This window comes from Sceloporus undulatus, chromosome 6, assembly GCF_019175285.1.
Source record: "Sceloporus undulatus isolate JIND9_A2432 ecotype Alabama chromosome 6, SceUnd_v1.1, whole genome shotgun sequence".
Taxonomy (NCBI): domain Eukaryota; kingdom Metazoa; phylum Chordata; class Lepidosauria; order Squamata; family Phrynosomatidae; genus Sceloporus; species Sceloporus undulatus.
The window spans coordinates 6,524,350-6,550,364 of NC_056527.1; the positions used below are offsets into that span (position 1 = coordinate 6,524,350).

General features: G+C 42.1%; 1 protein-coding gene across 8 annotated transcripts in view; it reads right to left on the bottom strand.

Moving 5' to 3' along the window:
* MINDY4 (MINDY lysine 48 deubiquitinase 4) overlaps positions 1-26,015 on the bottom strand; it is a 115,415-nt gene that overhangs the window by 59,233 nt on the left and 30,167 nt on the right. For all 8 annotated transcript variants that reach the window (XR_006104445.1, XR_006104446.1, XM_042472184.1 and 5 more), the window contains 3 exons: positions 25,353-25,801; positions 4,264-4,322; positions 2,616-2,725 (listed from right to left, as the gene is read on the bottom strand). Coding sequence is in view for 6 of the 8 variants with exons in the window: in XM_042472184.1 (XP_042328118.1) it covers positions 2,616-2,725; positions 4,264-4,322; positions 25,353-25,801 (618 nt within the window). In the remaining 2 variants the exon portion in view is untranslated. The remainder of the gene's footprint in view (positions 1-2,615; positions 2,726-4,263; positions 4,323-25,352; positions 25,802-26,015) is intronic.

A 26,015-nucleotide genomic window follows, 5' to 3' on the forward strand; every position in this document is an offset into this window, starting at 1 on the left:
TCTCTCAGTGCTATAACTCAAAGCTTATTTGACAGTAAATAATAAGATATTCATATCTTCATTGATGGAAATATTTCATTACCAGGAATGTTTCATTACTGGGAATATTTTATATTGATTTTTTTTTCATTTCCAATAATTTAACATGCTGTTGATGTTTTTACATGTATATGTCTCTTTTTAATTTTTTACTTACTTGGTGTAAAGCAGCTTCATAATGCAAATCCTTCATTCTTTGAAAACTCTTAACAGTGGACTTAATATTTAACCTCATAAAAGATCTGAAGTGTCAAAGCTTTGAGGAACTTCCAGACAAACAGTGGGACTGAGACCTATTCAGAGTTGATAGTGGTGGCTTTGAGTGCAACAGTTACCTTAGGCGGGTTACAGACAGGCAAAAAGGGATGTACTCATGACGTCATGAAGGTAGAGCCTTCAGACGGGCTTTACCTGAATGCCGTCATGAACACGCCCCCCGCACGCCCCAAGCGGGAAGAAGCGGCATTAAAAAGGTGCTGCTTTTTTCCGCTTCTTTTCTGTTTGATGCGTACCTGCGCAGCTCCGTCTGTAAGCCCCTGCACCGATACGTCAGAATTGCTACGCCGCAAATATAAGTTGCCGGTTTAAAAGCTCCGTGTCAGCTGCGTCGCATAATGGGTCGGGGTCCGGGACATGCGTGGTTTGCAGTCAAGCTTTAATTGCAACGTCCGATGCCATGCAGCTGTGGAAGCTGCGGCACAGCTGCGGCGCATTTTAAGTCTCGTAACCCTAACCCTAGAGCCACTTGTGCGCATGCGTTGCTAGAACCGCGGGAAGTTGTAACTTTTGCCGGCGGATGTTTTGGTTGTAGAAAGTGAAAAGGGAAAGTTTGGGATTTAAAGTGACCCCCTACACACATTCCTGCGCCATTCTCACCTGGGAAAGGGCACAGTTCGGCTGCTCCTGGCACAGCTGTGTGGCGGCTCCCCTTTGCCACCAGGCAGGATGGCTCAGCCATCCACCAGCACCCCGAAAAAAGGCAGGGGGACGTCTTGGTCTCATACTGAGACGGCTGACCTCATAGCTATATAGTCCCAGCCAAACATTTTGCAGAAACTGGAGCAGTCCTACCTGAATGCTGACACATATCGAGAAGGGGAAGAAGCCATGAGAGCTGCTGCACCGGCACACCAGAATTGCTACGCCGCTAATTTAAGTTGCCCATTTAAAAGCTCCGTCGCATAGTGAGTTGGGGTCTTGGAACATGCGCAGTTTGCAGTCAGGCTTTAATTGCAACGTCCGCTGCCATGCAGCTGTGGAAGCTGAGGCACAGCTGCGGCGCATTTTAAGCCTCGTAACCCTAACCCTAACCCTAACCCTAGAGCAACATGTACGCATGCGCTGCTTGGAAAGTTTGGACTTTAAAGTGCACCCCTACACACATTCCTCTGCCATTTTCACCTAACAATAAAAAACGCTAAAACTGTAAATATTGACATATGTACAAGGAAGGTGAGGGGAGATGGCAGGGGGACAGCGGTGGCAGTGGAGACAGCTGTGGCTGCGCATTGCAGATTCAGCAGGAGCGCGGGGACCAAAGGAGAGGAGGCATCTATGATGCTGCTGACACTGGCAAAGTGCAAGCGGACAAGGATGCCAACACCAGCTGATCACCAGCTGGCAGGAGACCACCATTGTTTTAAAGGGGCTTGGGCACTTTAAATGTGCCCATAGGCTTTCTGCCGCCGCTGCTTAGCCCTGCGCAGCTGCGCATTCGCCAGCCGGCAAAGGAAAAAAAAAAAAGAGACCCCGGAGCTTGAATGTGCCCAAGACCTTTTGATGCCCTCTAAACTTGCCCCCAAAGGCAAAGGGCAACTACAGGGGGCCTGGGCCTGGGATCAAGGGGCAGGGAGCATTGACAAGGCACTAGGTCCCATGATGTCCCATAAAGACATCATTTCGCCTCCCAGGACATGTGTTCCCTCCCAGCCCTATCTACTCTATTCTACCCTTCCTGTTCTCTCCTCCCACCATGCCTGGCTCACTGGTACCCAAACCAGCAATCTCCAAACTCTGTCCTTCCAGGCGTTTGGACTTCATCTCCCAGAATCCCCAGCCACCTTGCCCTGTGGTCTGGGATTCTGGGAGATGAAGTCCAAACACCTGGAAGGACAGAGTTTGGACATTGCTACCTCACACCACTCCTGCCTAGCTTTAAAGTCACAGGGAAAAAGTTTAAAGGGGCTTGGGCGCTTTAAATGCGCAGACAGGCTTTCTGCCGCCGCTGTTTAGCGCTGCAGCTGCGAAGCTGCGCACTTCTCATGCGGCAAAAGAAAAAAAAAGCCGCGGTTTGGGCCGCCCGTGAGGAAGCTGCCTCTCTTTTTGCAGCGTCCTCCGAGGCGGCGGTTTGGAAACTCCAGGTCCGAAACGGACCCAGGTGAGGCGTCTTCACTGCCCCCCGTGTGGAAGCTCCAACACCTGAAGCACGCCCCCGGGGCGGGCCGTCTGGAGGCTCCGCATTCAGCTGAATACACCTCCAAGACGTCCTCCCCTGCCTGTCTGTAACCCGCCTTAGTCTACTTTCCATCTTTCCAAATACAACATTTGGCATTTAATTGTTGCAAAGTCTTCCTTACCCTTGCGAGGAAGAAGTCAATGGGCTTTGATGAGACTTGGAGTACATGTAGAGTAGAAGAGTCAGGGATGTTGTAAGCCTCCTCCACTGTTTCTTCATCTGAAACATCAACTAAATGGGGATGAAATAACTATTTAATATTTGGAACATACACTGAGAAATGAAGTTACTTATCATTCACTTCAGAGAGCCGGCGTGGTGAAGTGGTTTGGAGTTTTGGGACTATTGGACGAGGACAAGGGGGACCAGGATTTGAATCCTTGCTCAGCCATGGAGACCCAGTGGATGACTCTGGACTCATCACATTCTCTCAGCCTCAGAATAAAAGTCTACCAAGACAACCCTGTGATAGGTTCACCTTAGGGTCACCATAAGTCAGAAATGACTTGAAGATACACAACAACAACAACAACAATCATTTGCTTCCTTAACTTTGGCAACATGAGGTACAACAAATGTATCTCTTTTACCCATTAGTCACAGCCCAGGTGAAATTATCATTATTATCAAAATGATCATTTTCTGTAAGTTGTAATGTACAAACAAAGGACATCCCCAGTCCATCTGCCTTGGTCCAGGCCTCAGAGGGAGAGAAGAACTGCTGGACCTGATCCCCTTCCCTACCACCATTCCCTTCTCCTTTTGTGTCGTGTCTTTTTAGATTTTCAGCCTGAGGGCTGGGAACTGTCTAATTAAAAATAACAGTAATTGTAAGCCGCACTGAGAGTCTTTAGGACTGAAGGGTGGAGTATAAATACCATAAATAAAATAAATAAATAATAAAATAATGTCTCTTTTTTCTTTTCTTTTTTTCAAGCTAAGAGATATCTCCTTCAGCCTTTTTGAACGGAGAAATGCAATACATGTGGGTTCAAATTCAGTTTTAACAATGGCTGTTGGGGGACAAAAGTAGGAGGAAGGATGCTGTCTAGACCCAAGGTGAGTAGATAATTATATGAATGATGGTGGAATGTATGGTACCAACCAGAAAAGAGTAGTGATGAACTGCCCAAGAGAGTCTTCATGAGGCTGAGGGGTTACCTAGTGTTCTAATGAGTGTAGTGTGCCTTGTCCCAGAACAACCATGGTTAAAATTGAACTTATCACCTCGTTTTCATTGCCACATATTGCTATTCTCTCACACAGCTTGCTTATATAGGTCTGCGCCCAGACCCTCCACTCCATGCATCTGAAGAAATAGACTCTAGTCTATGAAAGTTCATGCTATAGCTTCTTTCTTTCAGTTAGTCTCAAAGATACCACAAGACCTGTTTTTGCATACTGATTTTCCAGACTAACATGGCTATGTCTCTGAATTCAGATACATGGGTTTAAGCTAACATCAGACAAATTCCCTGACTCTACATAAAGTTCACATGTTTATGGAAGGTATAGGACAGGTTCCCTCAATCCCATACTTTTCAGATGTGCTGGACTGTGATTCCTATCATACTGATCATGTTGCAAAGGGATAGTGGGATTTATAGTCCAATACACTTGGAGAAACTCAGGTTAGAGAATGGCATTCCCTCATCTAATTTCATGGGTCTTTTTTTTTCTTCCAATGAACTTTTCTTAAATTCAAGAAATAGAATAGCAACAAAACAAGAAAGGTAACATCAAGTAAAATGTTTCTATGCTGAACATACCTAGTTCTAAAGTATCTCTGAACATGTGTTCTTTAGTGGATGTGGACGCTGGAGTCTTTCTGCATTGAAAGAAAGAAAAGCACAAAAATTGCCACATCAATGTAATTTCTCAGTGAGGTTGCTGTAGGGATGCCATATCCCAGTGGCCGCCGGGAAAATCCCGATTTTGGGGGCCCCTCCCGGTCCCGGTTTGGCCCCCACCCATACCTTGGTCCCGGTACGGGGCCCACTCCTGAGGCCATTGCCGCTGCCGCTAGTGCAGCTGGCCGCGGCACCAACCCACCTCCTCCTTCCCTTTCTGGAGTGGTGGGCAGCGCCAACCCACCTCCTCCTGCTCCGCCTTCCTCCTCCTTCTCTGCCGCTGCTGCGCCTCCAGCGCCTGGCCCCCGCTCTCCTTCCTGGCTTTTAAGGTGGCCTGGGCCTCCTTAGAAGCCAGGGAGAAGAGAGAAGGTCGGCCGCGATCGCGGCTGGTCCCCGCTCTCCTTCCTGGCTTTTAAGGAGGCTTGGGCCTCCTTAGAAGCCAGGGAGACAGAACTAGGCTGGCCCGCAGATCGCGTTGATGCCGCCTGGCCCCTGCTCTCTTCCTGGTTTTACGGAGGCCCTGGGCCTCTTAGAAGCCAGGGAGAAGAATAAGGCCGCCCGCGATCCGGTGATCGCGCCTGCCCCGCCTCTCCTTGCTTTTAAGGAGGCCTGGGCCTCCTTAGAAGCCAGGGAGAAGAAAGAAGGCTGGCCATGATCGCGGTGATCGCGCCTGGCCCCCGCTCTCCTTCCTGTCTTCTAAGGAGGCCAGGGCCTCCTTAGAAGCCAGGGAGAAGGCCCGCCATGATCACGGTGATCGCGCTTGGCCCCCACTCTCCTTGGAGGCGGCTCCGCAATCAGAGCTCTGGCTGCGGAGAGGCTCCCTCCCAGGGCCTTGGAGGCGGCTCCGCAGTCGGAGCTCTGGAGCTCCGACCGCGGAGAGCCCTCCCAGGCCTCAGCGAGGCCTACATATCAAAATGTAGGACCTTTAAAAAAAAGCCCTACATTTTGATATGTTGTCCTACATTTGTCCTGGTTTGGAGGTCCTGATTTATGGCAACCCTAGGTTGCTGTACAGTATATGTCCACTGAGTTGAGCCACTAGAACTATCTCATGATGAGGATAGGATAAAACGAGAACCAGATCCCTCCACCAGAAAATTTCAGGAACTGGGGATACACATTTTAAGGACAGAGGAATGAGTGAGGAACTCAACACCATCACCACTGAAATTGTGAAGTCGAAAGCTGAAATTCTTGCAATCAACGAACTACAGGTTCTTCACTCCCAAACCCCTAAGAGCAACACTACATCATTCTGATTTTGGGGTGGAGGGGGCTACTTCAGGCAGCTATTTTGTTCACAAAAGTATTCATCAAAGCAATGCTACCAAATGAATGATAAAATGGCAGCCACTGGCTGGTGGCCACTAACACAAGTTCTAATGGAGGGCAGCAGTTGCCTCCCAGAAAAAGTTGTCCAAACGGGTCCTTCCTTTTCTATACTCCTAAAAGGGTCTAGAGAAATGCAGAGGGCAATTTGGGCTTAAACCTTGACAGCTTAAAATTGCTTTGGATGGGGAAACTTCTTTTTAAAATAATAATAATAATAATAATAATAATAATAATTTACTGCACATACTCAACTATAAACTGACCTCATGTATAAGTCAAGGGCAGGTTTTTGGGGTCAAAACTATGGATTTTGATATGACCTATGGATAAGTCAAAGATAAAACCTAAAGGCATTTAACAAAGGATGTAAAGGACGAAGCAAAGGAAAATGATGTGAAATAACTTACGAAATTTCAGCAGGCACAACTATTTGTGCTGATACTAAAGGCTGGATGCATGGTAAAATAGAAAGGAATCGGTGCTCCCAAGACAGATTACACTCTTTACTTTGACCAGGGGATGGCACCTTTTTAAAAATAAGAGTTAAGGTACAGTACTTACATTGACTTGTGGATAGGTCGGCTCAGTTTTTTTGGGTCAATTTTTTGACCTAAATTTCTAGAATTATACATGAGTATATATCATATTTGAAATACATTAAGAATTACGAAGACTGAGAAAAAAGAGATGAAAAACTAAAATACAATATAATACAGAATATAAAACAAAAAGAAAAAATGACTTCCAAACTTCCTTTCAATGGTTATACACATATATTATTATTCATAAAGGTAAAGGTAGTCCCTTGACATGAATGTCTAGTCAAAGAGCCAGTGTTGTCCAAAGATGACTCCGGTGGTCATGTGGCCAGCATCACTGCATCGAATGCTGTTATCTTCCCACTGAAGTGGTATCTATCTGTCTACTTGCATTTGCATGCTTTTGAACTGCTAGTCTGGCAGAAGCTGGGACTAGTGACAGGAGTTCACCCCATCATGTTGCGCTTGGGCCTTGAACTGACAACCTTCTGATCATCACAATTGGCATCTTTACCAATAAGCTACCACATCCTTTATAGTTACCCTGTTTCCTCGAAAATAAGACATACCCATAAAATAAGCCGTAGCAGGATTTCTAAACATTTGTGCAATATAAACCATACCCCGAAAATAAGACATAGTGATAGGCGCAGTGCAGAATGGAAGGGGATGGGAAGGAAGCGGAAAGATTGGGGTCAATGGTTCTAAAGGAAATGGAGTTGCAAGAAATTCAGGATGGAATTCCAGGTTTGGAGAGTTATGACGATGTTCCAGAAGAAGACGACTTAACTATAAATGTAGATTCTTGTACCATACTTAATAAAAATAAGACATCCCCTGAAAATAAGCTAATAATTATAAGACAGTGCCTTATCTTCGGGGAAACATGGTACTCACACCTCTCCAAATTTAGAACATATTCCATTCTTTCAATGGGCTATTCTCTCTATTAATCAAAACCAAACGTTATGAAAGCACTTTCCGCTTATTTATTTATTTATGTGTGCAAAAAGTCTATAAGGGGTTTTCAGTCTTTAGGAATTGTCACTAATGGCCCTTCTCTAAACTTTGGATAGGGAATCATGATTAACATCTATTCTTGGCATCTATTTGTCCCTTGAGGAAAAATGCCTTCTCACACTTTACTGGAATGGAAGATAAAGGCTATTATCCTGGACTGGGGATTCCAAATATTCCCAGTCCAACACTGGGCACAATGTTATGCCATCAGTAATTGTTGCATTATCAACATCCTTCCTTTTAACACACTTCCTCTGCCAACTTTTTGAGCAGGAGGTGACAAAAGAAGGAACACCCACTTGGCATTTCAGAGCTCCCTTGTATGAAGATGGTTCTTTGGCACCTGGAGGTCTGATAGACTTTCAGTCCTTTGAGGACATAAGGCATGAGAACCCTTGTTTTCGTTATAACAGAACATGACTCAGTTGGCTAGATACGTGTAGTGGAAAATGAATCATTCGTATAAGGAATGATTCAAGACAGAAGCTTGCCAACATTAACATATTCAAAGACCAGCAGTCATAATTGTATAATTACAGCGCTTTAGAAATAAAGTTTAATAATAATAATAATAATAATAATAATAATAATAATAATAATAATAATGGAGTGGAAGTATCAGGGCTGGAAGTAAATAAAAATTACATTACAGTGGAATACAGTTATATTGCACAATATACTGGACACACATACTGAATATATCTTCTACTCCACACAGTTTAGAGATGTACTGTAATTTTTCACTCAACTCACTCTCAAAACAAGCAATTTCAGCAATTTTCTTCACACTGTGAGAAAGTCTTTGAAAACCGTTCAGCTTTCAAAGACTGCTCACAATCTGGGAATCATTCTGTGCAGAATTCAACTTTCTTTTTAGCAGCAGAAAACAGCACTTTCTGTGCAGAAAATAATACTGCCATTTCCTGCACACATACACACAACAACCCACATACTAATTTTGTGCAGAATAAGACCTGAACTGCAAATTTATCTGGCCAGGATTGTTTTCAGCAATGTTTTCTTACACTTAAGAAACCTATGTTTTCCAACCATTTTTCTGAAGATTCTCAAATATTATTTCCATCTCTAACACAGTTATACCATCAGGGTATAATTCAGAGACATAGGAGCTGTATAGACAGCCCAAAAGGAGCGGTTCTGTGCCGCCCCTGGATGTGCAAATTTAGGGAAGCAGCAACCGTACGCCATGTCCCCAACCTGCCACGAAAAGAAAGCCTGAAAAGGAGCTTCTTTTGCCAGTGCTATAGGAGCACCAAAAGGGTCGCGTTGGGCCTTTATGATGCTCCCCATGCACGGCACCATTTCTGCACTGTGCACAAACAACATCATCATGGCACACCCTGTGAAAACGGCAGCATGCCAAGATGGAACCCACGGTGTGCGGTAGGGCTCAAGAGCGTGTTAACACTCCATTCTACCAAGCCCTACTTTCGGGCCCAGGCGACGCAAAGCAACGGTCTGTACTGGGCCATAGTTATGTTAGTCAAGAATATCAACATGCAAAGGGATCTTGTAGCATCTTTGAGGCTGTGTAGAAGAAGTTGTAGCATAAGCTTTCATAGATGGAAGTAGACCATGTCTATGAAAGCTTGTTCTATAACTTCTATGCAGTTAATCTCAAAGGTGCTACAAGAACCCTCTGTATATAGTTATACCAGTTTGATATCACTTCAGTAGTCATGGAACCTTCCCTCTCAGAATCCCTAATCATTGGCCATGCTAGAAGGGGCTTCTGGGAACTGGCTTCCAAAACACCTGGGAACCAGATCCCAGCAGATACCAAGGGCCCATTGCATTTGTTATCTATTTTCATGCCAGCAGCATCATAGTGGTGCCAGAGTTCCCAGGGTTGTAGTGCCAAGACATTTTGATAAGAAGGTATTACTATAATCTCCAATAACCCAGTTTCTTGCAGACCTTCTAGTACCCTTTAAGCTTAGTTGAGCTCTTGAAAGTAACTAGATGGGAAGTAAATTTTTCTAATAACAAAATATTGTTAACTGTATTGTGAAACATTCTGCAGTGATGCAAAGTATTTTGAAGTGATCTGGTCTTCAGTGGGCAATTAGCCATTAGTTTTCCAAAAGTCCAACACCGTTAAAGGTGAGAATTGTTAAAAATGCTTTGTCGATGTGGACCAAAGTAATTGTCAACATTTTTGGAGGCAAAGCAATGGGGACTGTCATGAGGAACAGATGTTTGTCACTCAAAACAATAGGCAACAAGTCACCGATGTTGGCAGTCAAAACAGTTGGGGAACAAACTGGGTTAACCAGTTCAAAAAACACTGAGGGTTTTTTTTACTGCTGTTTTCACTTCCAAAAGACCAATCACGCAATCCGAGTTCCTGTATATGTCGGAAGAAAAGACATGATTCAAACATGCTGCAAGAAGGAAGCAATCTATCACGCTAGGAAAATGGGACAGGAAGAAAATAGGTCTCATTATAAGCAAACCCTATAGTACTCTGTCCAAATCTTCCAAGCCTCCCCCTTTGATCTCCAAGCAACATGGACCCTAAGTTTATAAAATGGCAAAGCTTGTAGAGAAAGTCCCTCTTCTCATACAATAATGCACACTTCCTTTACTGCTTCCTGTTTATAATAGTCCATGCCATACAACAAACGAACAAAAGGGTTTTAAAATAAGCATCAGTCACCAGCCACTTCAAAATAACAAAGCACACTCTTTTATTATAGGAGAAAGGAGACTGTATTGTTTGGCTTGCATGCTTTATAGCTACCTTCCACAACTTAGTGCTCTGCAGATGTGTTGAACGGCAATTCCTATAAGCTTATAGGCAGTAGAGCTTTTTTTTAAGCAGAGGTAGGAATGCTGCAGCCTTCCAAATGTTGTTGGACCGCATGTCCCAGGAGCCCTAGTCAACAGTAAGGAGCCTTGGGAGTTGCAGTCCAACAACATCTGGAGTGCTATGATTCCTGGCCCTGTATTAGCAGTCAGGTTTTTCTTCAGAAGTGCTATCCAAGACTGGAAACCAAATAATATGAAATAAAAAGAGAAGCAAAGATAGTCTGGGTATTGGTACCTTATTGTTATGTGCCTTCAAGTTGATTCCAATTTATGGTGACCATAACTTAGAGTTTTCTTCTCCAAGAAGGTTTTTCATTACTTTCTTCTGTGGCTATGAGAGTATAACTTGCCCAAGATCAGCAGCAGGATTTCATATCCTCCAACACTTTACATATGAAAACTGGGACATGTGTGGCCAAGAAACATAAGAGTGCGATCAAGCTAGCAAAATTTGTTATTGAGGAAGAAAACATAAGCTTAGAAAAATCTGCAGCAGTTCATTTTTGCTTGAGCCTACAGGGAAGGGCAAGAGAATGTCCCTTTCTTTCCTCCCCCCTATACTGAGTACAAACTACTTTTGCACTTATAACTCAGTTGGCAGCAATTGTAACAAACTGAGAGCAAAGGGGGAAAGTGAGAGCAAGTGGGACATTTTAAAAGCAACTGAAAAAGTCAGACCACAGAGGATGAATTAGCACTGTCTTTGTCAAATCCAGACAGTTGGGAGGTATGGGATATGGATGCTGGCCTCCTAGAGTCCTAGTACAACATTCAAAACACTACATCATGCTGAATGAAAAGAAGAAGTTGGCAGACAGGACACTTGAAAACAATACCCACTGATGTTGTTTGAAGCCCCCCTCCTGTCCCATCCCATGGTTGAGATTCAGGGAAAAAAGGAAATTTACCATCTCTGTTTAATCATCTCCATTTTCCAGTTCCCTTTCCCACCCAGCCCCTGTTATGACATGACTTATGCAACCTGAGATGACGTCCGAAAGTGTATTTGTTCAATACCTGCCTTGCTTTTTTTCATTCCAGTGTTGACTCAGTAGCACAAGTCAACCATTTCCTCTGTGCTAACAAGGGGCCTCAGGATATTCATAGTGGAAGATCTGACCAGAGAAAGGGGAGGTTTTTGGCATCTGTGGAAGGCACTGGCTGCCCTTTCCTAGCATTGTTTACTCTCCATGTGGCTTTAAAGGCAGAGATGGCATGGAGCATTGGGGGCATGGAGCATCTCTAAATCTACCTGAAAAGTGAGAACCATTCTCTGGAAGACTTACTGTATATACTCATGTATAAGTCTAGAAATTGTAGTTTAAACATTGACCTAAAGACCTCGGTGAATTTATCCATTGGTCAATGTATGTAATGCATTTTAATTCTTATATATATATATAAACAAAGAAGCATCCCCTTCTCTGAGTAGAGTGGCAAAAGGCAAGAGCTTAGTCCATCCATGGAAGGACCCAAAAGAAGCACCGAACCCCTCTGCTCTCTCCATTGTGGTGTCGCATCTGATCTTTTTGAATGGTGGGAATATGGTGGCAGCTCTTTGGTGCTTCTCAAAGGAATGCCAAGAGGAATTGGGCCTTCATGAATTTGAATATGACTTTTTGGCATATTTGTCAGCTTTTCTGGGTTAAACTCAGGCAACGTTATCACATTAAAACAAAAGGCTGTCATCAGTGCTAATGTAGTTGCCCTACAGCACTGGGTACATCTTCAGAATCAAAAGTCTGCTAACTAAAGAAGACAAAGAAATGGACAGAGATATTTTGGTTGATGAGACAGAAAATTCAAATGCACTCCCCCCCCCCCACATCACCACCTTGCAATGGTGGTATACTTACAATATTCATCTGAATAACTGAGCCAACTTGGATTTTAAGGATTAAGTGAGCCTTAACGATTGAGCCAGATAGTTTTAAGGAGAGTTAAAGAACTAAACTATGGTCTAGATAGGAATATATCCTTCCCACACTTATACTTTCCCCCCAGCTATGTTAGATTAAGAACAGTTTACCACCTTTGCTGCTAGTTGGGAAAACTGCTAGTACAGGGGGAAAAAGGCCATGAAAAATTACCTTTTATTGGCAGGATCAAATAAGATATTGCTTTAAGAGATGGGAATATCGAGATGGGAAGCATTAGAAAGGAATTAGAGGAAGGAGTTTAATGCTAAACTCATGACAGGACCACCTAATTCAAAGAGAATGTATTTAAGACTTCCAAGTTCCTCCTCTAAAATGTTTGAGGGAAAGAGGTGTAGCAGCTTTATGATAGACGGAGAGGAGTTTTAGAGGATGTTAGAATTATAAATTCATTAAGATAGCTACTTTGCCCAAGTCTAGAGTTGCCATAATTCTCTACTAAAAACCGAGACAAAATGTAGGACAAAATTTAGACCAAAATATAGGACGATTGTAGGATAAAATTTAGTCCGAAATGTAGGACATTTAAGAAAATGGAGGGCCTTAAATGTCCTACATTTTAGTCTAAATTTTATCCTACAATTGTCCTATATTTTGGTCTAAATTTTGTCCTACATTTTGTCCTGGTTTTTAGTAGAGAATTATGGCAACCTTACCAAGTCCAAATAAGATTTTGCTACCATCCAGAAAGATTTTCCTACCAACCAGTAAACACATCTCCACATTTTGGCCCTGCCTGCATCTATGGTCTAATCTGCCATGCAGAAATAATGCAGTTTGACACTGCTTTAACTGCCAAGGCTCCATGCTATGGAATTCTGGGATCTGTAGTTTTGGGAGATATTTAGCTTTCTCTGTCACAGAGGTTTAGTGCCACAACAAACTCAGGCACCTTTGCAAGAGGTGTGTTGGCTGTCCCCTTGTGCATTTCACCTTCAGTGTGCTGTCTTCATTTTAGGCCTTTTTCACGCTACACAATTATTATGCCATGGTTCCACTTTAACTGCCGTGGCTGCATCATGTGGAATCCTGGAGTATGCAGTTTGGTGGGGCCCTAGAAATGTGTATTTCAAATGGCTCTCCCTAAACTGCACAACCCAAGGGTCCACAGCACAGAAGACTTTACCGCACATGTATAATTCTCGACGCAAATGTGCTTGTCAATGTAAACAGTATTAGACCTCTTTGCAGTCCTGCATCACCACATGTCCTCTCAATTGTTCAGCTGCCACCATTACACTTGCTTCCTGACCCTGCCTTATCCAGCATGCCTTCTAGTTTTTTTAATTTAATTTTTATTTTTTCAATGTTTTGCACAATCTCAGAGCTCTGCTACCACAATTTGATTTGGAGTTAAAAAAACAACAGCAGAGAGTGATAGAGAGAAGAAATGGGGAGGAAGGCAATGAAGCAGTATGGTAGTAGTGAGGAGAGAGGGACAGGGGAGAGGAGAGGACAATGACAACACATGACTGCCATAAGGCGACTGCCTAGGAGTGATGTTTTACACCTGGGGACTTGTGCTATTGATGGGGTTTCCTACATCAATGAAAATGGATGCCCTAATAGTAGTTGAGGGATGCAGCAACTATAGATCAGAGGCATTGTCATGTGATACGTGTCGCCAAAGCCACTTTTTTCCAGATCTAATTGTGGTTTAAAAGCCATGTGTAGTAATCTCCAGAACCACGACAGTTAAAGTTGAATAAAAGCACTATAATTGTGTAGTATGGAAGTGTTCCTTCTGGTCCATAATCAATTATCTGCCACTGGCTTAATTATAGTTTTCACTTTTGCACTATGTACAGTGAGTCTTCCACATTTGTGTCTTGGATTTTTGTGGATTTTCTTATTCACGGATTTGAGTAACTTGTTCTTCCTAGGAATCTCTAGGTCTTCCAGTGCAACTCTGATGGATGTTGACCACAGAGTTGCAAAGGAAGACCTCCTAGAGAAAACATTTCTCTATGAATTTGTAGGTCCTCCAACGTGATTGTATGGTCAGCTTCCAGTGGATGTTGACCACAGAGTTGCACTGAAGGACCTAGAGGTTCCAATAAAAAAATAGTGTGTTTTTATTTGTGGTTTTCCCACCTCCTTTGGGGTCTTGAGTCCATAATCCCAGCAAATGTGGAGTACCCACTGTATTATTATTATTATTATTATTATTATTATTATTATTATTATTAGCTGTATCCATTTTAACTTTTGTAAGCTGCCATGAGTCCCAAACTGGCAAATAGGGAGAATATACATGAATATAACAGTTTAATGGCCAAGCAGTTTGCTATTAAACTGTTGTTGTTGTTAAATATGTACCATGGGGGGGACTGTCCTACAGCAGGTGTTTTTTTTAATGAAAATGTTCTTTCAAAATACAGCATTTTAAAAGCAATTTTGACAGAATAAAATTTCTGAGAATTGCCTTGGTAGTGCACAAAATATCATAGGTAGTGAGATTCCAATCTGCATTTTAAAAACAGTGTTTTATTGGTTGTATTTTATATCTGTACTGTGTTAATTTGTTGATGTAATCCTGCCTCAATCCGCAGGGAGAGGTGGGAAAATACAAATAAAATTTATTATTATTATTATTAATAATAATAATAAGAGTAATAATAATTTTGGGGTTAAACTAGAGAGCTGTTTGCTTTGCAATCCTTCTCCAATGGGATTTCCTCAAAGATGCAATTATCAACAACTAGACCTGAAAAGTCATTCTTACCTTCCAGTGACCAATAACAAAACAGAGGAGCCTAAATGCAAATTCTGTAGTTAGAGAGAAAAGCATGCTATGACATACAGATATTTTGCATCATCCGTGGAAGCACTCCTTGTATAAAATGTGCCAAATGTATCCCTGGGTAGAACAGATAATTATTTATCAGGTAATTCTTAATTAGATAATTGATCAGGTAATTTGCAAAGAGGAATATGCAAAGACTGAATCCTCAAATTTCCCTGTTTCCTTTCCCTGGGTGTAAGAGATGTCCAGAATAACTATGTCAGGTCATACGTATGACTCAGATTTTAGTTGGGATAAACCCAAAAAATGTCCAAAAATAGAAGGGGCTCTCCTTTCCCAAAGAGAATTAGATGGAGGAATTAAAAATGTATCTGGGTGGAAAGCAAGTTATGGCTGAATTTATGGCTTATGCTTATGCTTTCTTCCTTAAATGGTCTCTGTGGAACCCAGCATGTCATCCACCCACAAAGACACAAGGACACCCCTCCAAAAAAGTTGAATGAAGGGGAGAGAATCACATACACAGCACACTTTGTGTTTCATTAGGAACCAGCTGCACCAAAGCTGTATAGGAGGAACAAACTGCTTTATCCTCAAGTAAATTATCACTAGATCCAACTAGACTCAACGGGTCAAAAGAGGACATAAATATCTACTACCCTACCCTGTGACTCCCTGATGTTAACTTCTTATGCTTTAAGGGGGGGGGGAGGCATTTTGCAAAGATTTTAGTGCTTAAAAACATGTATTACAGAACACACGCAGAACACATTATTAACTATGGAACACCTGCTGAGTAGAAGTTCATAGACTCTTAAAAACTACATACTCTCCAGCATTTCATAGATGAAACCTGGGAAATATGTGGCCAAGCAACATCAGTGTACAGTCAAAATGGCAAGTTATTAATGAGGAAGGATACACAAGCTAGGAGAGGGTGCAGCAGTTAGCTTTTGTCTGGGCCTGCTGGACAAGGCAAAATGTCCCTTCTCTTATCCTCTCCCTCCTGCTGAGTTCAAACCACTTTTGCATTTTGAACTCAATTTGCAGCAATTGAAGCAAGTCAAGGATGAAAGGGGAAAGTGGGAGGAGGAGATAGAAACTGGGACATTGTAAAAGAAGGTGAAAAAGTGGGATAACAGATGATTAACCAGGACTGTTCCTGCCGAACTGGGACATGGCGAAAATGCATGCAGACCACAAACCACAGACCACATGTAGTGCTCAAATGCAACCCAACCCCAGGTTCCCAGCAAGTTTTAAATTTTAAAACAGAATACCCTCCAAATCGTCCAGTAAGTATAGGAGACAATTTCACCAGGCTCCACCACTCTGAAGTGTTTTAGGACCAAAGCAATGCATTTTTCATACCCAACACTTATGGAAGATGTTTCTGGGAAGGCCCTGCTCTGAGTTCCTCTTCTACTGTCCTAAGGAATAACTCCAACATACATCCACACAGATTAAAAGACACTGTTAGGAAAGATGGTGCATTGTGGAGAAACACTGGAAGGAACATGTCATGTGTGTTTGCCAAACAAAGACTTAAAAAGTTATTCCAACTGATGATCTTGAACCAGTAGGAAGAAGGCCAAACCAAAAGTAATGTTTGCTGGTGTACTAGTCCCAGCAAACCAGGATGATGGGTGGTGGGAAGGGGTTTCCTAGAGGTTGAAGACCGCCAAAGTACCTAAGATCTGAATGAAAAGTCCACTGCCAAAATCTGTATCATTTGAATTTAAGTGGCTTTTAAATCATGCAAAGTCACTGTAGGTAACTGAATAAGTAATTCTGCAGGCAAAGTTATAAACTACAGTGGAATAGATTTAGTAGATAGGAAAATCTAAGAATTAACATCAAAGAAAATATTCAATCAGTCTGGAAATCTACTTACAATGTGGCTTATTTTCCTAAGGAAAGTGCTAAAAACCCTACTACTGTTGTAATCTCAGATAGACAACATTTTGGAAAATGCTGGTAAAACAAATATTCTTTGTGTATTACGACACATGTAGAAGCACACACACAGACACAAAAATGTACATTTGTTCACAACCCAGAATAATTTACTTGAGAACAAAATGGCCTAGAATCTCTAATTTTTATGATGAGTCTATGAAAAGTGACTACTTTTCCAATAAAGGCTTTTTAAGAGTCTATGGCAATTTATGGTTCCCTCTGTACGTCTGGATGGACGTCATAACTCAAAAACAATCCATTACCAAATAATGAGGGTTTTTTCCTGTGGTATTTCAAGGAGCTATTAAAAAGCATTTATGTGCAGTGGGGCAAAGAAGGAATGGCTTATCAAAAAAAAAAGGCAAAAAACTACCATGCCAATGCTGGGCCAAGGTATTCATTTCTCATGTATGAAAGGGAAGGGAATGAAGCTTCAAGAAGAAAGGCATGGCCAAACATAGGATACCTCCTGCCTCTCAAACTGGCCAAAAGAACTGGTTCCAGGATTCAGAAGCCTTGAGGAAAGCGTGGTGTGATAGGTCTCCTCAACCATTTTGATATTGCTAGTGGTAGGCATTGGAAGTGCTTTAAGTGTCTGACATTTTAATTTCCCATTAGTGTTGCCAGTTTAAAAACTGGAGATTGCTCCTCTTGCTCTAATGGTTGAGGAGAACAGGGGGTTTCATCAGGTGTTGCTTGTAATGCAACCAGAAAATAAGCAACACCTGCTGAAAATCCCTCTTCTATAAACCGGCAACTCTATTTCTTGCAATTCCCGCAGTGTAGGAATATTACATGATATTTGTGAGAAATTACCCTATGAGCACTAAGAAAGGGTATTTTAGACCTCTGAGTCCTGTCACTTTATAGAATCTACTTAACAATTATATTAGCTGGGATCCTGTATGGGAATTAGGTCTTTGCAAACGGACTTACATATGCGTGAATTAGAACTGGGTGGTTCTGTAATGTTTGTATCTAGTAAAGGGCTGGTGTTATGTAATTATGTAGGGGAGCCAGCAAAGTGACCTATGTATATTAGGACCAACACTAATCAAGAATGATGTGCTAGGGGTCCCAAATGTGTGACAGGATACTGGGGAAGAAATTCCAATGTGCATCAGGTTCAATGGATATGCATTGGGTATCCATCATGTTACAAATCTTTGCAATTCAGTCACAGGGTTTCCTAGCACCTCTACTAAGTGATGTTGACTTGAATCGACTGACTTGGATTCAAATTACTTCAGTGACTCTACTTGGACTTGACTTTGCAATAAATGATGCACTGACTTAAATAATAAATAATAAATAAATAAAATTTTTATTTATATGCTGCCCTTCCTACGATCAGGGCGGCTTACATCAAATTAAAACACAGTGTACAAACAGATTAAAATCCACAACAATAAAATCAAAACAAACAGGCAAAAAGCCCCATAGCCCAACCTCTTGGCCATGGAAGAGGAGGGAGGCCCACAGGATTTTTATTCGGGGAATGCCTGTTGGAATAGGAAGGTTTTAAGATCCTTCCTAAATTGGGCCAGGGTAGTAGACGAGCGGAGCTCTGTGGGCAGCGCATTCCAAAGGGCTGGGGCAGCTATGGAAAATGTCCTCTGTGAAGTGGAGGTTAACCTAGCCCCAGGCACCTTCAGTAGCTGCTGCCCAGACGTTCTGAGGGTGCGATGCGGAATGTACGGGGAGAGGCGGTCCATTAGGTATCCTGGGCCCAAGCCATTTAGGGCTTTATAGGTAATTACCAACACCTTATATTGAGCTCGGAAGCGGATGGGCAGCCAATGGAGATCTTTTAAAACCGGTGTTATATGGCTGGCCCTGGGAGCACCAGTGACCAGCTGGGCTGCCATATTCTGCACCATTTGAAGCTTCCGAGTTTGGTATAAGGGTTGCCCCATGTAGAGTCCATTGCAGAAATCCAGTCTCGAAGTTACCAGAGCATGTACAACAGTTTCTAGGTTCCTCTGGGCCAGGTATGGGCGCAGCTGGCGAATCAGCCGAAGCTGATAACAGGTGCTCTTGACCGTCGCATTCACCTGAGCAGTCAGGTGAAGCGACGAGTCAAGAAGCACCCTCAGACTTGACTTGACTTGAGACTTGCATATTTTTAATGACTAACAAATTAGGCAATTTTGTTTCCCAATGTAGAAGGCAGTAGCAAAAGAGAGACAATATTTCAGAGGGATTGATTAATTCAAGGAAGGAAGCCATGGACCTGAGTCTGCAAGACCTGAGCAGTAACAGCATCTCTTGGAGCTCTCTCAGCCATAGGGTTGCCATAAGTGGAAGCCAACTTAATGGCATGTGACAACAGTAGTGTAATTGGGACAAAAGATGCCCTGTGCGATTTTTTAACATGGCAGAACACATAAGACACACTCTTGCTGTCAAGTTTGGCGCTGTACAGACACTTTTTGCAGGTTCTTTTTGCTCCGTGATGGAGTGGCACAGTTTGTCTGCTCCGGCTCCCTCGTGGAACAAACTGTATCCCACCTCTGTTTGACTCAGTTTGGAGGAAATTGAAATTTCTTCCAGGAAGTGAGGTGGCAACAATGGAATTCACTGAGGTTGTGAAATATTCTATTATTCAAAAAGTTTTGTTTTGTTTCATCTTAGTTTTATTTTACCTTGTGTTTTCTGGAGCTCATGTTTTGGTTGGAGCACACTTAATTCTGCACACATAAATGCCCATTCAGGCTTAGTGCATTGTTATAACCTGTGTGCTGGATTTCTCATTAGAAAAAAATTCCCCATGATTTAAGCAAGTGGTTTTTTTTAAACTGGTTTAAACAGTGTTGACTTCAATCCACCCAGTGCTTTTTCTAACACTCAGCCAGAAAGTCCCTGTTTCAAAACTTTTCTACACTACTGATGCATTAGCTAGCCTCTGGTTAACCACCATCACCTCTCCCAATACTAAGATAATAATCATGGTTTACCTCTCAGGACTGTTGTAAGACTAGTGAGATACTGTACTTTAAGAATATGTAAACCTTATCCACGAATTTATTATCCATGGATTCAAGCATCCACAGCTCGAAAAAAAATTTAAAAGTTAAAAAATTCCAAATAGCAAACCTTGATTTTCCATTTTATATAGGGGAAAGCATTTTGCTATGCCATTATATGTAATGGGACTTGAGCATCCATGGATTTTGATATCCACAGGGGGGGGGGAGGGGCTGGAACCAAGCCCCAGCACATAACAAGGACCCACTGTACTTTAGGAACTTTAACTACTTTTGATCTTACTTTTTGAAGTTCTCCACTGTTGTTATCATTTACTGATGATATTAACAGAAGTCTCACCTATTGTGGACCACACATTCCTGCACGAATGTGGGGAAGCACCAGTAAGATGCCTGGTTTAAAAGAAGTGAGGGTGTGAGAGCCTTACTTGCAAAACATGGATCTAGGGTTGAATTCATGATTTCTGAAAATGTACTTAACCTAAAAATGCCTTGCCTTTAACAATAACACCTGCAAATGTTGTCTTTGCTCCCTGGGTTGTCTGATTAGATGTTATCGGTCTGGTTCAGCTAATTAGCTTTGGGAAAACCTGGTTCTGAAATAATGCCTTTTTAGTTTATGCGACAACATAAACTTCCCCTCCACAAGTTTCACCCTGCAACGTCTACAATATTAGTCTCAACCATCGTGTAGCTTGCCCTTGGTTATATCCTATGTAGTCCCTTTCCTTTCTCTTCCTTTTTCTTTTTCCCTTTCTTTGTAACTGTACTTTTAAAACCCCAGTGAAATTAAAGAAACCCGTTACAAGAGCTTCACATTCATCATGTAAAGAGCATACTTATCAAATTTGCAGATGACACCAAATTAGGAGGAATAGCTAATACTCCAGAGGACAGGATCAACATTCAAAATGACCTGAATAGACTAGAAAGCTGGGCCAAAGCTAACAAAATGAAATTCAACACAGAGAAATGCAAGGTACTGCACTTAGGGTGGAAAAATGAAATACACAGATATAGAATGGGAGACACATGGCTGAATGAAAGTACATGTGAAAGGGATCTAGGAGTCCAAGTAGACGATAAGTTGAACATGAGTCAACAGTGCGATGCAGCAGCTAAAAAGGCCAATGCAATTTTAGGCTGCATCAATAAAAGTATAGTGTCTAGATCAAGAGAAGTAATTGTGCCATTGTACTCTGCTTTGGTCAGGCCCCACCTGGAATATTGTGTCCAGTTCTGGGCACCACAATTCAAAAAGGACATTGAGAAACTGGAGCGTGTGCAGAGGAGGGCGACTAAAATGGTGAAAGGTCTGGAAACCTTGCCCTATGAGGAACAACTCAGGGAGCTGGGGATGTTTAGCCTGGAGAAGAGAAGATTAAGAGGTGATATGATAGCCCTGTTTAAATATTTGAAAGGATGTCATATTGAAGAGGGAGCAAGCTTGTTTTCTGCTGCTCCAGAGAACAGGACCTGTAATAATGGATGCAAGCTACAGGAAAAGAGATTCCAGCTTAACATTAGGAAGAACTTCCTGATAGTAAGGGCTGTCCGACAGTGGAACACACTCCTTCCTGGGAGTGTAGTGGAGTCTCCTTCCTTGGAGGTCTTTAAGCAGAGGCTGGATGGCCATCTGTTGGGGATGCTTTGATTTGGATTTCCTGCATGGCAGGGGGTTGGACTGGATGGCCCTTGTGGTCTCTTCCAACTCTATGATTCTATGTTCCTTTCTGAACTGTACCTTGGGCACACCCTCATAACCCACAAAATCATGAGTTACCATCACTATGTGACCTTTAACGTGTTACTTCCAAGCTCAGACATGGCCACTAAAAGAAATACAATGTTGAGTTAATCTTTTCCTTTGCTCTAATAAATATGTCAAACCCTTTGATTTTTCCTGGCAGGCTTTAAGGAGCCAAAAAAAGAGAGGAGAAGTCCCTCCCCACCCTCTCCCATTGATGGCACATAGGCATTGAGATGCAAACTGTCCTTCTGATGTAGCCTTGTGGGTTTTCTGCCTTATTTCTTTTGCCAGACTGTGCGCATAGGCAAAAACATTATAATTAAAATAAGGTGCCCAGGGCTGGTGGTGGATAACTGACGGGTGCTTTTTGAAAATGTCAAACCGCTGTTTTAAAAACAAAAACAAGCTTTACAGGAATGAGAGGAATGAGGAAAAGAATGTCTCGAGTTGACCCGCATGGCGGGAACGGAGAATGGCAGGGAGGGAGGGGGAATGGCCCACAGTTGCATCAGCTGCAACTGATCAACATGTAGGTAAATGCCAACAGCTGCTGACCCATCTGGTCCAGTTACAGGGGTCTGCTGAACTGGGCAATGCCAATCTGAAGCAAAAAACTTCACCTTCATTGAAAGAAAATACAACGAAGCAAATGTCTGTATACTGTAGAGATCCATTGCCCATGATAACCACAGAATCATAGAGTTGGAAGAGACCCCAAGGGCCATCCAGTCCAACCCCCTGCCATGCAGGAACTCTCAATCAAAGCACCCCGATAGATAGCCATCCAGCCTCTTTTAAAAGACCCCCAAAGAAGGAGACTCCATCACTCTCCAAGAGAGTGCTCTTACTCTCAGGATGTTCCTCCTAATGTTGAGGTGGAATCTCTTTTCCTGTAGTTTGAATCCATTGCTCCAGGTCCTATTCTCTATGCAGCAGAAAACAAGCTTGCTCCATCCTCAACATGACATCTCTTCAAATATTTAAACTGGGCTATCATACTACCTCTTAACCTTCTCTTCTCCAGGCTAAACATACCCAGCTCCCTAAGTCATTTCTCAAAGGACATGGTTTCCAGACCCTTTACTCTTTTTGTCACCCTCTTCTTTTTGACACCATGATTCTCAAACTATGGTCCTCCAGATGTTTTGGACTTCTGCTCCTAGAATTCCTGACTATTGACCAAGATGGTAAGGGCCTCTGAGAGCTGAAGTCCAAAACACCTGGAGGACCAAAGTTTGGGAACTACTAAGTTACAGCAAGGTGTTGAAAGACAACAGACCCCCCCCCCCCCCCACACACACACACTGGGCTAGTCTCCATGTGAATATATTGTGTGAATGGTGTGGATTTTTGCACATGTGCATAGATATTTGTCTTCGCTTTTCTGTGCATATCTGCACACGGAACAATGGATGCAAACTACAAGAAAAGAGATTTCACCTCAACATTAGGAGGAACATCCTGACAGTAAGAACTGTTCAACAGTCGAATACAGTCCCTCAGAGAGTGGTGGATAGGTTCAGCTTAGGGTTGCCATACGTCGGAAACAATTTCAATGCATACAACAACTAACTCTACTCCTTATAGATAAGATGTTGCAGCTCCTCTATCAATACTCAAAGCAAACTGTGTTCATCAGGAGCTTCTCCTTTACCAAAAGGGCAGCGATCACATATCTTTCAATCTTTTATAGGTTTGAATCACGTATTGATAGAAGATCTTATAGTAGTTACTAGGGATGCAAAGCTGATAAATAAACCAGCCACAGGAATGATTGCTTTTAGACGAGTACCCTCTGGTGGTGTTTTGGACACATGACTGAAGCAATGAAGAGATTTAAATTGAATCTTTGGGTGGGTGTGAGGTGATATTCAAACAGAAAACATAATATAAAGAAGTGTCACAGTATGGATGTCAGCCATGGGATGAAGCAAAGTACACAACTGAAATTACAGGCCTTCATACCTGAAAGGGGTGCAGCTACAGAAGGATGGAGGCAAAAGGAAGGTGTTGCTCTACAAATAAGAATTCAGTCCACAGATAAAATTTCTCTTCAGCACTCAAATTTCCAGCAACGCAGTAACTTAAAATTTCAGAATTCAAAGGTTTAGCCATGCTACTCTGTAAAATCAGTATGTAGAGAGATCCAAACGCAGCTGAGGAAGTAGACTGAAGTTTACAAAACATGCTGCCAAATTCTTTCCTTCAGTTAGTCTCAAAGGTGCTACAAGATCTCTCTACATATAAAATTTCAACTGAGCATTTAGAAATACAGTTCAGGCAAGCAAAGCAAAGGGACCTGCAAAGTGACAAAGCATGTGAAAACACAAAAGAATTCTAGATGTGAACGTTGTTCAGTCTCACTCTCTGGAGTGCAAGAAATTTGGGGATTGAAAGGAAATTTAATTTGGGGGGAAGAATTATTATTTGGGGGCAATGTTCTCATTTTGCCTCCCCCCTCCTTTAGCTACACCTCTGTAGTTCAGCACCTTTCCTATACTACTGCTACTACTACTACTACTACTACTACTGTTATTGGGATTGCATGAACATGCATGTACATATCTGTGCATGATGTTGTTGCTATTATTTTTCAACAAATTTAATGTGCAAAGCAAGGGTGGGGAAATTTATTAGTGATACACTGGTACTAGCCAATCAGTGCTTCTCATTAAAATCTAAGCTTTCTCTCCTGTCTTCTTAAAGTTTGAACCCTGGAGGGGAAAATGTACATTTAGGCTGATCATATGAGAGGGTCCAAGAGAGTCTCAATGATCACAGAGAGGATGGCCATTGTGCCGATATAAGAGCTGGACACCCACAGTCAGATTAAAAGTGGTCACCATTTTATTTGTGTAACTGATGCAAGTTGAGGAAGGGTGACCTGTGCCTGCAGAGCTGGTCTAACCATGCTTACGTGCTCCCTAAGTGTGGTAGACCAACCTGCCCTATGCTTGATCCCAACCCATCTATTTCCCAATTACATAGAAGAAAGGAGCTAGCCCCAAGAAGCTGGCCTATGTTGTCCAAATATGTACGCTAGTCAACAAAGGTCCTCCCCATCCACAGCCATATTCCTCAACGTTTTTAAGAAAGAAGCTTATGTTAACAAGGTTTCAGCTAATGACTTCCACAATTCTGGATGGATGATTAGCTAAACTCCTCTATCATTTATGCTACTGTAGATGATCTGTAGAAGTCGCCATGATCTGAAGTTGAGGACCTCCCTCACTATTTGTTTAGTTATCCTTTGTCAAAGAATCTTATAGAAAAATACCTTGTGAGGTTGTTATCTATTAAAACAATAGGCCCATCTGTCAAAAATGAGATTTCCCCCCTTTTTAATAAAGATTCGAGTGTTAGTAGAAGAGCTGCAACTTTTTAAATGACATTAGCTAAAGCCAATGCAAGTTATTATGAGGCATTCCCTAAAATGTGAATTTTTACTGCTCTTAAAGGGTTCGTTTTTGAATATTTAATTCTTACTGGTAAAGTTAGTCATATTAGAAACAGGGTTTGAAATTGTATATTATATTTTATATTTTAACTTTGCTATTTGACATTAGTATAATTTCTTTGTTCTATATTGTGATGAGCTATGGTTATAAGCAATTAACATTTTGAACTTATTGAACTGAACTGAACATTTTAGTGTTCAGGTCTCCCCTTACTCACCTTAAATGCACAGTCGTGACAAAAGATATAACATCCAGAATGCTATCCCATCATATTTAGTAACACTTATGTTTATATGCCCTAACATTCTTCTTCGCATCCAAATTCCCTAAGTAGTAGTCCCCAGAGAAGGTGAAAGACTTGCTATGATGACATGAAAAAATATATACATATTTGGATAAATGTATATATGAATAAATAAATGTTATTTTTAAAAAATCATGATCCTACCTGCCGTCTGAAACCTGAATTTCACTGTTTTTTGTTAACCTCTCTCTTTTTTCACTTTCTGTAGGCATCTGCTTTTGAAAAAGGTTTAAGCAGGAGCTTTTCTTGTTCATCTTGGTGTCATAACTGGACACAAGTTTCCTTTCTTCAAGTTGGCATCTTTCTGATATCAGGTTGGCAAACGGCTCTCCTTTGCTGATGGCTAAATTTTGGACTACTTTGTCACCAGGGTTTGCATGTGGCCCATGTGGATCTCTGGATGAAGGATCCTTGCTTACATCCAATGAAGTAGGACTGCATGAAGAGAGAAGACTTGGAGGATGACTGGGAATTCCTTGATTTTCCTGGGAATCATCCACTGGCAACGAGCCCTTTGTTCCATCTTCCTCTCCATGGCGTGCCATGCTAGTGATTCCAGAAAGCCGTTTGAGATGCCTCCTTTTTGAGGAATCCTGTAGAAAATTGACAAGACAGAAGCCAGAGAGTTAAAGTTCCAGTACATGTACTGAGCTAAAAGCAATGTCCTCACAGTGTTTATTCACACTGCAGAATTCCATCACGTTGATCCCACTTTAACTGCCCTGGTTCCAACCTATGGAATTCTGGGATCTGTATTTGCTGTTGATGTGTGCCTATAAGTTGTTTCCAATTTATGATGATCATAAA